The 17,778-nt window shown below is 37.5% G+C and overlaps 2 protein-coding genes across 4 annotated transcripts; one reads left to right on the plus strand and one right to left on the minus strand.

Annotated features, from left to right (window-relative positions):
* Positions 1–1,625: 1,625 nt before the first annotated feature.
* LOC148737623 (tetratricopeptide repeat protein 38-like) lies at positions 1,626–17,546 on the minus strand. Of its 3 annotated transcripts, none has more exons than XM_088747371.1 (16): positions 17,259–17,545; positions 14,778–14,855; positions 14,439–14,520; positions 13,613–13,748; positions 11,806–11,979; positions 11,032–11,107; positions 9,972–10,091; positions 8,999–9,058; positions 7,455–7,493; positions 7,124–7,202; positions 5,136–5,206; positions 4,947–5,041; positions 4,615–4,693; positions 4,450–4,527; positions 3,775–3,848; positions 1,626–2,941 (listed from the first exon to the last, which is right to left on the minus strand). In XM_088747371.1, exons 1-16 carry the CDS (start codon positions 17,292–17,294, stop codon positions 2,851–2,853), a joined length of 1,368 nt encoding a protein of 455 aa, XP_088603497.1. In that variant the 5' UTR covers positions 17,295–17,545; the 3' UTR covers positions 1,626–2,850. The 3 variants fall into 3 exon arrangements, with proteins under 3 accessions (XP_088603497.1, XP_088603496.1, XP_088603498.1); XM_088747370.1 differs by having other exon boundaries at positions 13,613–13,808; XM_088747372.1 differs by lacking the exon at positions 8,999–9,058 and having other exon boundaries at positions 13,613–13,808; positions 17,259–17,546.
* On the plus strand, positions 7,482–8,415 carry LOC148737624 (uncharacterized). The gene has a single exon (XM_088747398.1). The coding sequence runs from the start codon at positions 7,783–7,785 to the stop codon at positions 8,386–8,388; it is 606 nt and encodes a 201-aa protein (XP_088603524.1). The 5' UTR covers positions 7,482–7,782; the 3' UTR covers positions 8,389–8,415.
* Positions 17,547–17,778: the final 232 nt, after the last annotated feature.

Genomic DNA, 17,778 nt, shown 5'->3' on the forward strand with positions numbered 1-17,778 from the left:
CTTCCACCAGCATGGGCATGAGGTAACGTGGGAACCACCTACTTCGATCTAAAATTTACCGCCACAAATAAAGACAGTTTCTGGTGGAGAAAGGAAATACGAATCTCAAAAATTCTTGTATTGTGATGAAGACATAAAACAATTTTGAGGAATGCGCCCGCTGTTTACTGCTTTGGAGTAGCTGTAGCTCAAGCTGACTTGACTCTAAGAGTTCTACATCACACGACGACTGATTGAAAAATGGTCCAGTGGGACCTAAGGCTCGTTTTATAGCGCGCCTTCGTGTTTAAAAGCACACACAACCCACAATTCCTCTATTCGCTCCGACGAAGGGCTAACGCTCGAAACGTCAGCTTTTATAATCGTAACGGTGGCCAATTTACCATTTCAGCTTTGTTGATATATTGAAATTATTTCGTTACCCCCACCGACGCAGCCCCAAACAGTTTCTTCAAAACTATCAGCCTTTATTTAAAAATAGTTTATGCAGAAAAAACTGAACGGGGAAGTCGTTGTTTGAGGAAATACTTTTCGGAGTCGATTAATTTTGCTTTGTTGGTAGCACTTATTCACCAAGGAACAGAAACTGTCAAGTATTTACTATCACCTCAATTAAACTTTCCGGATCATGATTTGTCCAAATGCGTTAATTAAAATCGGAAGGGCACCAAAAATAATTTAGTCCAAGTTAGTTGATTCAAAGATGTTGTCTATGAATTAATCAATAAAAAAATAGATTGCTTCAGTCCATATCCTTTTACCAAAGCTATATATCGGAGGATAATTTCAAAAAATACATCTCGTCTAAGGAGTAGTTTGCAGCTTTTCATGTATAACAACGCTGCTTAGCCTTACTTTTTTCCATTGTTATTCAAATATCCAACAACTCTCGAGATTTTCACGTGCAGGTATTTACATGCTTTTATTTCCATTTATAGTTTTATATGGGGTTCGTTGCAGAAAGAAACTTGCAAAACACACCGATTCTGTAAGTTATCTTTTTTTTTTCTTGGCTTTCTCGTGAAAAATTTGAACAAAGTCGTCCTGTTAAGGACTTTGCGAATGCACTGGCGAAATAATTCAAAAAAGAAGAAACTAAATTTACGAAATTACTGAATGTAAATTCCATTCTAATCTCAAAGGAACTGATAGCGAGCATTTTAATAGAAAAAGTGAATCTTAAACTTTCATCTTCGCGTTTCTGGTGAAAAAAGTCTAATTACGGCCCGAAACAAAAGAAGACAAAAAGATTAGATCTTAAATCTAACACAAAGTCATTTCGACGACATTAGGGACTGGGACAAGCTGCGGCTAGGTCGAGTACAGATTTCATCATTTTACCTTACAAATAGCGTATTGTTTCTGTTTTTTTGTTTGTTTGTTTTTCACTATTTTACACTCCTTGCATAAGAGATTTGCGAACACTTATTCAATTTCAAAGGCAAGGTAAAGACTGTTTACGAGCCATCAGGCCGGTGCTTAACTTCGGTTTCTGTAGCATGAAGTGACCAGGAAATTTTCATGAAATTTGCCGGTACCCATTTAAACCTCCACAAAACAAGGCTTGAAATACTTGTTTATTAAGAAGGGCGCGCGCTGGACGACTACACGAAAACATTGCACTATTATCATAACAACTTCTCCTTTATTTCTTCAAGCAGAAAAAGAAACTCGCAATTCACAGAAAAACGCAACTTATTTGACAATTTATGCTTTGTTTCAGGTTTAAGTTCTCAATTACAATTAACGCTTTCACTGAGCAAATGCGCCAGAGCCGTGCCAGAAGGGGAGCCCGAGGGCTTTTTCCAGATAGTTTCAATATATCGACAAAATTGAAATGGTAAATTGGCCACCGTTACGATTATAAAAGCTGACGTTTCGAGCGTTAGCCCTTCGTCGGAGCGAATAGAGGAATTGTGGGTTGTGTGTACTTTTAAAGGCAGAAAATGGAGCTACGTGATTGGTGGGAACATGGCAACGAGAAAAACACGAATAAAATAGTGGAATGAAAAGCGTTCGTTGATACCTGTGGGATTTAGACTGCCGGTTTGAAAGATGAGCTTTTGTTCAAGAGTTTTACGGCTTTCCGTGCTAACTAAGTGTAAGGAAAGACCGCAAATTGCAATATGTTGCTTAGAATGCTTAGGTAAATTAAAATGTCTAGCGACTGGTTTCGATGCTTCCTTGTCATTCCTCTCCACGTCGCGAAGGTGTTCTCGGAATCGGTCACCTTTTTCCAGATAGGCTCACTTCGAGCCGACCACACCCACACGTCAGCTTTCATGGCAGTTCTGATCTACGAATACGTCTGATAACTTATTTATTATCTTATTCCTCTACTGTATAAGCATTTCTTCTAACTCGGGAAAAGCGAGGCAGACAGAGAAACGGAGAAGGCGCAGAAGAACCACCTATGAAAAAATCATGGCATATTTTTACTCTATTCGCCCGTTATTTATACTCTACTTAGTAAAGTTGAATAATAAAATCGCAATACTTTACTTAATTTTTCTAGAGCTAACACTGACAAAATACGTTTATTCTTGACACTTTCAAAAGAGGATGTGGTGGAACACTGCGTGGCACTCTCAAATTGTATTCACGACCTAATCCCGTGTCAATTCGCCTATGAATCGGTTCTCCTTTTTTGGTTAACTTTTCGTGAAGAAAAAGCCTTTAGGTCATAGCGTGTCGAGAAGATCCAACTGGACTAACCTGGCTGCAAGGCGCTATCAAATGCTGGCGTCAAAAGTTATTTTATTAACATTTTCTTTGTGTTGTGTTTCGTATAACGTAAGTATTGGCGAGGTGAGCTTAAAATCCATATTTCCGTACACAACCATTCGCAACCTATTCCAATTGAAGAGCAAGAGCTTGTGCCATCAGTCTGTCCGTCAACGGAGCTTTATCCTTTTTTGCTTTCTTTTCGGCGATAAGACACCTGGGGAAAAATAAAATAAAAAAAGCAGACACACGAAGAGTAAACAACATAAACTATTAATAATAATCATTATCATTATAAAAATTATAATTATTAAAAACTGGAGAATTGGATGCCGCAATTCAAGAGTTTTCATTGGCTTAGCCATCATAGGTCATGAGCCACTAAACCATGCGCGAGTTAAAGTGTATTTGTATATTGAAACCTTCCATTCGTTCATACAAATTAAAGTTAGGAAGATTTATCTATATTTAGGGGCATTTTTGAAAACACAGTTATTCCCCTCGCGCTTGTTGGATATGAGATGATTACAGGCATCTCGGCCCTTCACACGCGGTTTCCCCGCGCTTCAAGCAGTTGTCTTGTTTTTACTTCGAGGTCTCCTTGGTTTCCCGTGATATTTTCCTTGCCACGACTGGTTGTAAGGATTGCTTTGGTTTTGGCTTTACGACACTCAATGAGAAAGCTATCTATAATTATGACAATAATCAACCCTTTATGACCGAACATCAGTATGCATTTTCTCCACGCTGTGCTCTTCACATTTCCTATGCTACTGTCAAAGAGAATTTCATCGACAATCAGGAACGTCTTAAATAAGTGATCAAATCGTTTAAGTCGTGACAGGTGCTTGGATATCGGATCGTTTCTGGTACCGATTTGAACAAACACAAACGAAAGACAGGCCTGGAGATTTGTCATAGGCATTTTGGAATCTGTCCATGGTCTTGGAAACCGGTAAAATACTTTCTCCTGTTTTGATATACATAACGACATGCCACTTCTCAATTATAAAACAGCTGATAAATTAGTTGAACAAGTATTATGAATACCTGGCAAATTGGTGATCCTCTTTTCGCTGTGAGTGCATGGCAGCATTTATCAAGAACAACTCGTACACATCTCGCTGTAACAAAGACAAGGACAGAGACGCGAGCTTAATTAGAAAACATATCCGGAAGAAACTCATGCAAAGAAAGCCTCGACTTTATGAAGCTTCAATTAAGCCTCGATTTAATGTATTCGACCCCTTCCTTGGCTCGCGTCTAAGTGTGAACAGTCATGAGATACTTCAGTAAATAGAAAAAAAATTACCAATGACCGGTCAGCTCATTTATTTTTCTTTCTTCTTCTTTTTTTTTTTTTTTTTTTTTTGATCACGTTACAAAAAGAAAACCATATTTTATTTTCAAGGTTTTGGTGATAGACTATTTCGAGTCTCTCTAAACGTTTACAGACACAAAAAACATTCTCATAATTCAGTTTTACCCTTTACACCCTAATATCAGTATGCAAGTTTTCCATTTTTTTTTTCTAAGTATATTTCCTATGGTGCTTACAAGGGGATTGTTTTTTCGATTAAGAACTTCTTGGGTTCGCGATCATTTCCTTTACTCTCTCGACCTTAATGTTTAATTCAGGGACGATAATGTCGGGAGAAATCAGATGTTTGTCCCTCTTAGGGGTGACTGATCTACACAATGAGTGAAGAGATTAGTAACCCACACCTGAGCTCTACTTGAACCTACAAGATCCACTTTATAACGAAGAGGTTTCAAAATAGTCACAGCCTTGTCGAAGTTTCCCTAAGAAAAATAAGGTGAATACGCGTTTTCACATGATTTCACGCAAAACAAAATATTTACACCGATAAATGATAATTACAAACTCACTTTATCAGCTTCCACAAATGCCTCGCAGATTGCGAGACCCACTACACGTGATATTTCACAGTTGGGGCCTGAGCCTTCCCTAAAGCGGAGACATCAAACGCACCGCTGTTAGGCTTGCTTTTGGGCGAATCTTCAGTTGACCCTCTGCTAAACTTTTCCAATTTTTTAACAAAGCCCAAATTCCTATCCAGGCCTCTTACGGAGTGCCAGGGTAAATATAATTCGAACAATTCAGGACACTTTTCACAGCTTCTAGAATGGGAGACTACTTTCTGATCGTAGCGAACAGCTTTCAGAATCCCTTTAGCCATCAGTGAAAATAGAACCCATACCTCACAAATTTTCTCAAGGAATCCAACAGCTTCATCGTCAAAGCCTCATTCTTTGCACCAAGTGTGGCCATAAGCATGTGACTGTCATTGAATGCCTTCAGACACCATAAAAAGAATTGCGTTACTTTCAGTTGTCATCATATGAAAAAACAAAGCAACAGCGCTGGCTCTCTTATTCAGTCCACTTACCAAAAAATGCTCTTCGGCGTGGCTTTCCCAATACTGACAAAGTTGTTGCCACCTGTCACCAACATCGACTCCTGCAAAAACAACACTTGATCGTCCTTCCGTTTCTTTAATATTATTCATTTCGTTTGTTGTGTTCCTTGCTTCCAGAAACAATTGCAAAACATTTCAAATTTATAAAAAGGTAGGAGATGCCTGTAGACAGTGCCTAACAGCATTTCGTACCTTACATCACGTCTATAAAAACCATAAGGTATAATGTTTCTGTTGCAGTGCAACTGAAGTGCACGACGCAGATCTTACTCAAACACAATACCCTCATCAATTTAAAAACTAAAACAAGTTACAGAAATGAAAGCAATAGACCTATGTCTTAAAATAATTAAAGAATACTACTCCAAACAACAAACAATACCACTACATCCAGACAAGGATACCTAAAAAGTTACATGATTAAGTGTCTTATGTTGAACAAACGCCTGCAGTTATCGGTCACTCGGGTTACTACTACTACTAATTTGAATATATCGACAAAGTTGAAATGGTAAATTGGCACCTCCGCCAATGAAATCTATAGCACAACTTGCACTTATTGTAAAAAGATTTACATCGGCAAAACAGGCAGAAGACTAGGCGACCGATTCCGAGAACACCTTCGCGACGTGGAAAGGGTGAAAGGAATGACAAGGACACATCGAAACCAGTCGCTAGATATTTTTAATTTACCTAATCATTCTAAGCAACATATGGCAATCTGCGGTCTTCCCTTACACTTAGGTAGCACGGAAAGCGGTAAAACTCTTGAACACAAGCTCATCTTTCAAACCGGCAGTCTAAATCCCACACGTATCAACGAACGCTTTTCATTCCACTAATTTATTCGTGTTTTTCTCGTTGCCATGTTCCCACCAATAACGTAGCTCCATTTTCTGCCTTTAAACACGACGGCGCGCTATAAAAGGAGCCTTGGGTCCCACTGGACCATTTATCAATCTATCCTCGTATGATGTAGAACTCTTAGAGTCAAGTCAGCTTGAGCTACAGCTACTCCAAAGCAGTGAACAGCGGGCGCATTCCTCAAAATTGTTTTATGTCTTCATCACAATACAAGAATTTTTGAGATTTGTATTTCCTTTCTCTTTATTTGTGGCGGTAAATTTGAGATCGAAGTCAGTGTTTTGCACGTTACCTCATGCCACCATGCCGGTGGAAGTAAACAATAGATATCTCATTAGCTCCTTTTGTTCGTCTACCAGCATTTAAATTTGACCCGCACACGTCAACGGTGAGTGACAAATGAGTCTAGGTCTTCCCAGGGAAGACTCCCTTATTTAGCACGCCTTCGTGTTTAAAAGCAAACACAACCCACAATTCCTCTATTCGCTCCGACGAAGGGCTAACGCTCGAAACGTCAGCTTTTGTAATGGTAACGGTGTCCAATTTACCATTTCAACTTTGTTGATATATTCAAATTATTTCCTTACCCCCACCGACGCAGCCCCAAACAGTTTCTTTAGAAACTATCAGCCTTTACTCTTACTAACATTAGAGATAGTAATTCCCCATTGACACATTTTTATAAACTACAGAGGAGAAGGGTTGAAAAGGTAATGGCACACCGATAAATGAGATTTAGAAGTGGCGATAAATATATCTTATTGGACATTTTGGTGTGTAGTGTCGCTGAGTATTTTTAACGAGTTGCGCCGGATTTGGAAGAGCATGTAAGGCAAGTCAAAATACAAACAACGAGGAAAACTACTCAGCAATACTACCCAACAAAAAGTCTACTAAGAGATTTATTATCCAACACGCCAAATTGGTATTTGAGTGCGAGCGAATTTCGGGGATATTTCTGGAGTATAAATATCGCATGATATTTGTATGCGTTTCGCGCGTTATTTGTACTCTGCGAAGCACAGTTGGATAATAATAGACAATAATAGTTTTAATTACCAGACAGGACTTCAGCGGCAAATAAATTAACCAACCTTCCAGTTGCACTCGATACAACAAAGATGATCCATCCGTCAAAGGAAAAACGTTACTAGCCTTAAATCTTGGTAACATCTGTGAATAAGAAAATGAAAGTCGTCACGCACACATAAGGATGTCATGACGTAAAAGGTCACTAGCCCATTTCCGAATTACCCTTGGCCTCTTTTTCAAAAGGAGGCCTGGTGCTCAACCATTCCTGTGAAAATGAGTTTAATTTGCATGTGAGTGAAAACTTATTATCATATGAAAGGATAAGCACCAGGACTCGTTTTGAAAATGAGGCAAAGGGTAATTCGGAAATGAGCTATTCACATGTAAATTTACCTCCGAATCGTAGATATCCAGGGCTGCTTCGTACTCTCCCTAGGGGGATGAGGAATTACATGGTTAAATTCATAACGTAAAAAAATTAAACACAAAAAGAATTGCGGATGAAACCACTTCAGGGGGTACAAGTTTCTGTTCTCTTATCTTTTTAACCTGCCTGTTTTGAGGGATTTTGGTGTCACATAGTTTTGATACATTTGACAGTTGTCGGTACATACTTAAGCTGAATAAGGAGCACAATGGCTTAGCTGCGTCGTTGCTGTACTTTGCGACGGCGATTAGCAGTGTAAATTATTTTTTTTATTATGTCTTTTTATTTTTTTTAATGGTCTGCAAAAAGGGTGGCTTTAGTATAGAGCGCCCCAGCGAACTTAGAGACTTAGAAGCTCAGCTTTTAGGAATTGTCTGCAAAGATGTGGAAATCGAGCCCCAACTCCAAGACACGACAGGAGAGAAATTAAATAGTGGTTCCAACATAGTGCAAGATGCAAGGCTAGACATTCATGCTCGTGGTTTCTGGGAACACAATCGATCTGCATTTTTCGATATTCGACTTTGTCATCCAAACGCTGAATCGTACAGAAATCTGAAACAGCAGCAGATTTACCGCATGCATGAGAATGAGAAGAAGCGTCCCTACTCCAGACGTGTTCTAGACATCGAACAGGGTTCATTTACGCCGCTTGTGTTTACTTCGAATGGCGGGATGGGCCAAGAATGTTTGAGATATCACAGTCGCCTTGCAGAACTCATTGCAGACAAGAAAAGAGAACACTATTCAAAGACAATTTCCTGGATCAGGGCAAAAACTTCGTTTGCATCATTAAGATCCGCCCTAATCTGCCTAAGAGGATTCAGAACAATTAGAAGGCCTAAATTGGATTTTACTAATGTAGACCTAGATATTGAAAGTTCAGAGACTGCCATTTGATAGCTAGTTTCTTTGTTTTTAGATAATTTGTTAGTCAATATTTTCATGTATTTTTCGATTTTTTAAGGATTTTATCTTAATTTGTTTGTAAATATTTTTGATGGTTAGAGTGAAATATCGCTATCATAGTGTATATCCTCTAGTTTTTCTTACATTTTTATTAGACATTTTAACACATTTTTTTCGATTTTCAAGCATTTTATCATAATTTTTGCTCTAATTTTTGTGATTATGGTGAATAAAATTATTATTATTTTTATTATTATTATTAGCACTATTATTATTACTATTACTATTATTATTATCGTTATTATTATTATTATTATTATTATTATTATTATCATTATTAGCTGGGCCGCACGCCCGAATATCATTATAATTGTGTCTTCAACTGAATTGTGGATACAAAATGTGATCATATTCACATCGTTCCTACGAAGCAACGTATTTAACAACTCACTGCTCAGATTTGTTACAATTGCTTTGATTACCTCTTGTTTCTATCTGCATTTTACTTTCATCGGAAAAAAAAAATCATAATTCACCTTTGGAAAGTGTCACGTCAAACCTGAGATTGGTCTTTACCAGCAAATGTTGACTGATAGCATACCTTTTCAATATGATACAAAGCCCAGTGCCAGAAATTGTGGCAAGTTAATGACTCACAAGGCTGGCAGGTGTAGAAAAAAGCTCTGTTAGTCGTAGTGAACTGAATACTGACTCAAAGGTCGTAAAGGCTGAGATACACTAGGGAACTCGTCGCTGCGTACAATTCTTACTATTGCACCAAAGTTTTGAAGAAGAGACAAACACTTCTTTAAAAAAAAAATAAAACAATTAAAACAATTATAATGATAATAATAATAGTAATAATAATAATAGTAATAATAGTAATACTAATAATTATAATACATAAAATAACAATGATCTTCATTTGCCCATTAAAACTAGAAAAAAGGATAATATCAGAAAAATCAACTAACAAGGGTAGTTCTTGAAAATTATGTATGTACAAGATAAAACTGTCTTGTTAATAACTAATAAGAACAGTTTTCAATTCTAAACTTCTTCAAAACAAGAAATGCTTCTTTATACATGATAACAATAATAATAATAATGATAATAATAATAATAATAATAATAATAATAATAATAATAACAATAATAAAATGAAATGCAAAAATTCCTTTCTGGCGTGTCTTCTTTTTAAAGCACTAGACCTAAGTGTTCCAGTCCTGATCAGTAAGCACTAAGGTTATTGAAAAATCTTCACATTTGCAATGGAGTTTATTTACGAAAATCAGTCGCTGGAATAGGGTTAGGTTTGGGTTTTGAGATCAACTGCAGCGACAAAATTCTTGTCACAGAGACAAGAATTTCACTTAAAAATAAACCCTCTTCATGTCACAAGCGGCACAATCGTCGCTTCGCCCTGCCTCCGAGACGAGTCGCTGCAGCTTGTAACAGAGCAGTACACATGGAACGATTTGTGGAAAGAACAGACACTGACTTGAGTACTTAAAAAAAAAAAGGTGCTTGATGCCTTGAAATGAAGCAGTCTAATAAAAATGTATCTGACGTACCTTCCAGTTTTCCATGGTTTTACTCATAAATTCAATCCCTTCATCTTGACGGCCTTCCATCTCCAAAACATGAGCCAAAGCATGTGTCGCCCCTGTGTCTATTGGAATTAACTCCAATCCCTAACAGTAAAAGGAAGGTGCATAAATACCCAGATATTAGATGCCATAGACTCTTGCACAAAACAGCGACGAAAGCTGAAAACAATGTATTGATATATAGCCTACGATAGGTCGTGAAGTTACTTCACTCTTGATTTAGTTGTTGATGTTGCACTTTTGTTCTGCATTGCTTTGTTTCGTTATCTTTGAGCGCACTTGTTTTTCGTTTCTCTTTCTGACGAACGGTTAATGCTCAAGAAGTCATCCTTGGAATCTCTTTTTCGAAGGCCAATTTGCACGTCATTATCGACTCAGTTGTCGGTTTTTTTGTACTTCTTTTGTGTTTTATTTCTTTTTTAAATTTTTCTGTTCAGTTGTTTCGTTTTTGCCTTCTTTTGCTTGTTTGTTTGTTTTGTACTTATTTAACCAATTAAGCTCCATTACACTTAAGTACATTCTGCGGAGGTCAAAATAGAAATCAAAAGTCACGAAGGAAACAAGCACGTTAGACAAGCGCCAGCCTCCCATTCTCCTACTGATACCACATCCCCAACCTTGATTTCTGTTTTCACTGATGCAGTTTTGGACAAAATTAAGAAAAAGTGATATCACGGTGGCATCATGGTTAGTGCGCTCGACTCCGGATCGAGTGATCCAGGTTTGAACCCTGGCCTGGGACATTTGTTGTATCCTTGGGCAAGACACTGTACTATCATAATGCCTCACCCAAGTGTTTAAATACAGCTTTAGGTACCAAAGAATTTCATTTTGGGGGAAACCCTCCGATGGACTAGCATCCTATCCAGGGAGAGTAGAAATACTTCTAGTCACTTCATGCTACGGAAACCGGGATAAGGCGCCCGTCTGATGGGCCACTTGGCTCGTGAACAGACATAACCAAATGTGAATCCACCCCCCCCCCTTCCCCCCAACTTTTCACTCTTTTTTTTTTTAAACTTACCTTACGAGCTTGTTTCTCTGCCTCTCTGTAGAAGTTTGTTTCTTCCAGACCAAAGGCGTGCAAGCCAAAGAGATACCTGTACTGAGTTGATGCATGTATAAATGCTTTTGTACTTATAATACATGTAACGTAAGTATACGTAAACTGTACCATCAGTTGAGTTTAATGTGTGAGTAGATAAGGCAGGCATAATCAGCAGCTCGATCTGTAATAGCAGAGCACTAAATTAAGTAGCGCACTGACGAAACCTCCATAAGTAATAAAATACAGTAACCTAACAAACTGACAAAATTTGGTCGAGGCACCTCCGTCCATCCATGGCTTTCCGAAATGATTTCGCGACATTACAAGCTCTGGTGCATTCCATTTCAAAGTCCTGATATGCTTAACCATGGTCCAAATGAACATTTCATGTTTTATTCCTACAGGCTATTAAATTTCAAACAGAATTGATCTACGGCAGAAACTAGGGAAATTCATTTATATAACAAATTTGACGATGACTATTAATCACTTTGGAAAGTTCTCAGCATTGGTCACCACCATATAAGTTGCATCAACTCATTACATTATATATTATATTTATTATCGAAAAGCTTTTTTTTTAATATTGTATATACATAATGCTTTTTATATTTTCTCTGTCAATCACTTTGTCATGAGCCTCTGGCTCGGGAGATCTGGGCAACCACTCCCTGTGTAATTGACCTTAAATAAATTACTAAAATTACTTACTAAATGTCGCCAATATTACAAAACTAGCCATTACTGTACCCATATAATGGTGTTTCTTGCTTCCAATGTGGAAAGACCCTTGCCACACTGTCTCTGACCCTCTCCTTGGGACCATAAAATGTACTGTAGTCAGAGAGCATCTTCAATGCTAGTATGTCTGTAGGGTACGCCATCACAATGTCATCCCAAATGTCTTGTGATTTAGGGACATTTCTACAACAATGTAATTAAAGGTGTCATGAGCAGCAAGACGTGGGGGGATACTTGAACACCCACCTGAAAAGTTCTGCTCTAATTCACGTTGATATGTATGATGGAAAGCAAGAGTTAATTAGGCACAATGAAACACAAGATACTATAATTATATTTAAATTATTTGATTGCCCATGTAGATTTGCCAACTCGAGGAACTAGACGAGAAAAAACCAGTGAAAGATAAGGGGGAAGGGAGCTATTGGATGATAGAAATTGACTGAATAATTCTCCTCAAAGGAATTGATTTTCAGCTCAAGCAAACAGGAACTTTGGGTTACAACTGACTGATTTAGTTTATGTGCCAGTTCTCACATCATGGATGTGATCGCAGGGGCTTTAAATTAAACCTTGATTCAAAACCACTCACACAGGCTGATCAAACTTTTACACCCCTTAACTTACTCCCTTCAAAACCACCCACACAGGCTGGTCAGACTTTTACACCCTTTAACTTACTCCCTTCAAAACCACTCAAAACCACTCACACAGGCTGACCAAACTTTTACACCCCTTAACTTACTCCCTTTAAAACCACTCAGAACCACTCACACAGGCTGACTAAACTTTTACACCCCTTAACTTACTCCCTTCAAAACCACCCACACAGGCTGGCCAGACCTTTACACCCCTTAACTTACTCCCTTCAAAACCACTCACACAGGCTGACCAAACTTTTACACCCCTTAACTTACTCCCTTCAAAACCACAAAACCACTCACACAGGCTGACCAAACTTTTACACCCCTTAACTTACTCCCTTCAAAACCACTCAAAACCACTCACACAGGCTGACCAAACCTTTACACCCCTTAAGTTACTCCCTTCCAACTTTGAACAACAAAAAGAAAGGTATTATCATACACTCTGAAAGCAGCAACCACCAAAAGTTTCTGAACCCTCGAAAATAGGTTTGAAAACTTAACAAATGCTCCTACTGATTAAAGAAATATCTGTAGGTGATCCATATAATAAATTCCCTCATTTTTCTCTCCCTCAATAAATCCTGGTAAGTTAAAACTTGCAATCGTTTCACCAGAGGTAACCCAAGCTCAAATAATCACCCCTGGTACTTTTATCTACTAAATATGCAACTGTTGTTCTGATATGGTAATTTGGTTATATCAACTAAGTTGAAGAGGTAAATTGGCCACCATAAAGAGTTAAAAGCTGAGGTTTTGAGCATTAGCCATTCACTCTAACTAAAGGCTACTGCTCAAAATGTTGGCTTTTCAACTCTTTATGGTGGCAGATTTACAGCTTCAACTTATTTGATACAAACAAATTACCTTGTTAGCCCCACCGACTCAGCACCACAATTTCTTTAGAAACTTACTTCTTTGTTCTGACACATGTCAACTATGAGGATTTGAACAAGACTGAACCCCTGTCAGTATAATTTTGACCAAAAACTCTGATTTAGTTTTCAAGAAAAACATGTTTAGCATGCTTTTGAGCTTATTAATTTGACTCCCCCACATTTTCTGATCTGATTTATAACTGTTCACTTCACTTTTTGTCCTTCCGCTCTCCCCTCTTTATAATCTTTAACATAGCTGGGCTTAACCTTATGTCCTTAAACAGTGTATCTTACCCGGAGGCCAACTCTTTTGCAGCACTGAGATGTAGTGTTTCCCTGTGGGTAAGTTCAGTTTTTGTAGCATGGAAGGGAGCAGCATCAGAATGCTTCATATCAAAAAGACAGGTGGATGCCAAGACATGACCCATAACTGTATGTGATGAGTCAAGACAGAGACTACAGATCAATGTGGGAGGTTTCTTGTGCCAAACTAACAATGAAACTAAATATCACTAATTCTAAAAAATAAATTCACGTAACAAAAGTCTATAAGGAGAATGATAAGTGCCTCTTCTTTGTTGTCTAGTTTGTTGTTTCTAATTTGTTGCAGACTCACTTGGCTGCACCTTTCTTTTTACATAGATTAATGATCTGCTCTGCCCATTAAGGAAAGGAAAATTTCTGCTGACATACAATTTTCAAAGAATTTCCAAGGCTTTGGCTGCACCTCATATAACAACACAGATCAAGACCATGTAAAGCAACAAAACCCTTGACGGACCTGGTACAGAGTTGGCCAATCCTAACATTCATTTGACTGTGTACTATTTTAATATATGATCTACTCATCATAAAAAATATATATAATTTATCCAGGTTTTGTAACAATTGAACTCACACTTGAAAATGCAGTCTAATCAAACATGAATGAATAGTTTATCATTGCCCATTGAGAAATTGTCTGTTGAAGTGGCTGGTTGAATGCATGCCGACTTTCTTGTTTTGATTTTGCATGGGAGGTCTTTAAAACATAGAAATTTATTGAGTCTCAAACACTGAATGACATGTGAATGACTATTTCAAATAATAATAATAAAATTGTGCTTGAAAATGAATTTACCAAAATCAGGATCTGCTTGCAACATCCTAGTTATTGAGCTCTGCAGACCACCAACACTGTCATCTTCAAGATGAGCTACAACCTTAAAAACAAAACATCAGCCCAAAAAACTAGATATAGCAGTTGGGAAAACAAAATGAATAATCAACGTAACAAAGTCAACCAATGGTAGATCAAAATAAAAAACTTGGTATCTTTGTTTAGTGGGCATAATGTGACACAATCGCTAACTGCACAGAACATTCATTTTAGTACAAGTATATCTGGGTGGGCAACAAGGTCTACTACAATTATTAACGCAGAACTTTACAACATAGCTGCCTCAATATAAATCTTTACCTGTGTGAGAGAAGCATCAAACATTTTGGCAGCTTCATTACTTGTTGTTGACAGTGGAAGACCTTCTTTCCTCCATGCCTACAAAACATACCGGTTAAACATCAGTGCACTTGCAGAAAGGTCCTCTGCAAAAGTATAGCTTATTCTTGATGGGATCACTAAATTATTGGTAGGGTCTGTCTACTCTCAATGGTAACCCACTTCACACCCCCCTCCTTTCAACCACAGAGAAAAAAAAGAGAAACCCCGAGAACAATATTACATGCTAATTAAGTCAATTCTCAATTATTCAGACTTTTTCTCTGGTCCCAATTTTTTTATGAATATTTATTAGTCATGATCAAGATCTGTAGCCACATTCTTTTTAAAATCACAGCATTCTTCTTTAAGACAAATTACTTCATCATTTTAGGCTAATGTAAAAACCATTTTTCATTAATTTTGATTGTTATTTACACATGTGTAGTCAGGTATTCAAGTAGGACAGTGAAGAAGATGTAGACCATAATTATCTTTTACAAAACAATTTTGTAAATGTTTTGTTTTAGGATTAAATATCGTTTTCTTACTTTGATACGTTTTTGTTCCTCATTAATATTTATATTCTTAATTATTCAGGCCTTTGATTATCTGGATTATTTCGTCCAGTCCCAACAAGTCTGGTTAATCAAGGTTCAACTGCACTTGTTATTAGTCATTTCCTTATTTATTTATTTACCTCCTTAGTTATTTATTTATTTATTCATCTGTCTATTTATTCATTTATCTTTTACTTATTTATTCACTTTTTATTACTCAATTTACTATTTAAGATTTTAAATTGTTGTTTGATTTATCATCTACGGGTTTATGTCGAATTAATTTGTTGGCCTGCTCCCAGTTGGCTTGTTAGCTCAATTGGTAGAGCGCTGCACTAGTATCGCAGAGGTCAGTGGTTCGAATCCCGTACAGGCCTGAAATTTTTTTCAGGTCTGATTTTCACTATTGCTCAAATAGTGCTTTACTGCGAAGGATCGTGCTCATATACGTATTTAAGGTTTTGCTTATTATGCACGTGTAAACTAGTTTAGTGTAAATTTAAAATTAACTTAACAATTTAGTCTTATTACAAATTATGTTAGGATGTTCTTAAATTCAAATTGGATTTGATTATTGTAAATATAGATTTTAGATTCAATTTATACCTCCTAGTATAGTTCTTACTGTTTTAGGAGCACCCCCATTAAAGATTAAAGATTTAAGACCCCTTCCAGGATTCTACCCTATGTCCTCCTTCACAACCCTTCTACATAACAGTAATGGCTCCATATTAGGGGCCAACCATTCAACTTTTGAGGGGGGTGGGTGATTTTGAAAAAAAAATTTCCGACAAGCACTTGTTGGAAGAAAACAATTACATGCAGCCCAAATGTAACGGAAAAAGTGTACCAAAAATCGGAAAAAAATATCCTGCAGAACAGATTGCTAGAAAAAGGAAAATCTTGATGACCAGAAATCATCCACCCCCACCCCCCTCCACAAAAGTCAAATGGTTGGTCCCTTAGTGAACTTTCTCGGAAACCCATTTCATGAGCAAAACCATCTCATTGCCAATGACATGCTCAGCTTATTAGGATCCAGTAAAGTACCCTTGGGATTAGGAAAATGTCATCTGCCTCAGCCAATCAGCATTAAGCAAATATTTCTGGAATATTCTACACCTCATCATACATAGAACTTTAAAATGCTAAATAGTGCATGATATTAATCAAAATTATGATGATAATTAACTCCTGTCAAATGAACCTTCTGCACATATAGTGTAAGGGGTCAATAAAAACTTATTTCTAATTTGTCACTGTAGAATGTTTCGTGTAAGTCATGTATAAAATTCATGTTGTCTTACATGATTTAAAGGGTGCACAGAAAGGCAGGTAGGCATATTGGATTATTAAACTCGTTTCGTTGTGGTTCAATCCGTGTCCATCGAGTGGTATCTTCTTCGAGAACTCTACATGTATAGTCGCTATTTTTTCTTCCATCACTGGCATTTCTCAAACTAAAAGGGCATGGGCATTTGGTGTGTCACCCATTTATACCCCATTCGAATCTTTTTTTGCAGGGATGAAGGAAGGGCTGCATTATCATATTTCTAACAAAGACTTATAAGTACAGAAAAAATACTTTAACAAAAAAACATTAGGAAATTTATACTAAAACCCCGTGTATCGTTAATTTTTTTCTGGCTGTCCTACGTGGGCCTATTTAAGGTTGAACAAAATTGTCAAAATTTTCAACACTTCATATGATAAATTACTTATGACTGAGTTTGGTCGAGCCATAGTTAGTAGAGGGATACTGGCCAGTCCCCCTCTACTAACTATGGCCGGGCCACACGGACCGGATATCTGGCCTAAGACCCAGCGAGGTTCGTAAGTCATGACCTCGAGCCAAATTTTTCCCGTGCGGCGCGATCAAACTCAGTCAATAAGTACACATTACCTCAACATCTCTCCAATGAGTGTGCAGGTATGACATGTTTCTCGCTAGTACGACTGAACGCAAAATCAAATCTGGTCCGGTTGATCAAGGCGATTAAACCCTTACTTGGCAATAAACCAAAGCCCTACATCTCCACCTGCGTACACAGAGCTGCATTTGAGGATGCTCCAATAAAGATATTCTTGGTGGTTTCCCAAATTTTTGCTAAGAAAGTCTCTTGAATCTTCACAGAGTTTTCGTTTACACGGGTAGGACTATAATTTCTTTGGGGGATAACTTTCTGAAGGAACTTAAACACCAGGCTCAATTAGGTAACCACGCTTTTTAATGACATGTAATAACTTTTCACTCACCACCCCCAACTGGTTGAACTGTAGTTGGAGGAGGACAGGGAAGGAAACATTTTTGTTACTTGCGCAGGAAGAAAACAATGGAAAGTTATCTATTACCTTTTTCTTATAATTCTTGCGGGAAAAACAAATCGCAAGCTATCTATTACCTTTTTACCTCATGGTATGAC

Source organism: Stylophora pistillata, chromosome 2 (assembly GCF_964205215.1).
Source record: "Stylophora pistillata chromosome 2, jaStyPist1.2, whole genome shotgun sequence".
NCBI lineage: Eukaryota > Metazoa > Cnidaria > Anthozoa > Scleractinia > Pocilloporidae > Stylophora > Stylophora pistillata.

Coding starts and splice junctions, on each gene's coding strand:
- LOC148737624 (XM_088747398.1), top strand. CDS start 7,783: ATGGTCTGCAAAAAGGGTGGCTTTAGTATAGAGCGCCCCAGCGAACTT.
- LOC148737623 (XM_088747370.1), bottom strand. CDS start 17,294: ATGTCATACCTGCACACTCATTGGAGAGATGTTGAG. Junction 7,494..8,998: donor CTTTGTATCATATTGAAAAG/GTATGCTATCAG, acceptor TCATCCCCCTAG/GGAGAGTACGAAGCAGCCCT. Junction 3,849..4,449: donor TAGGTTCAAGTAGAGCTCAG/GTGTGGGTTACT, acceptor TCTTTGTTACAG/CGAGATGTGTACGAGTTGTT.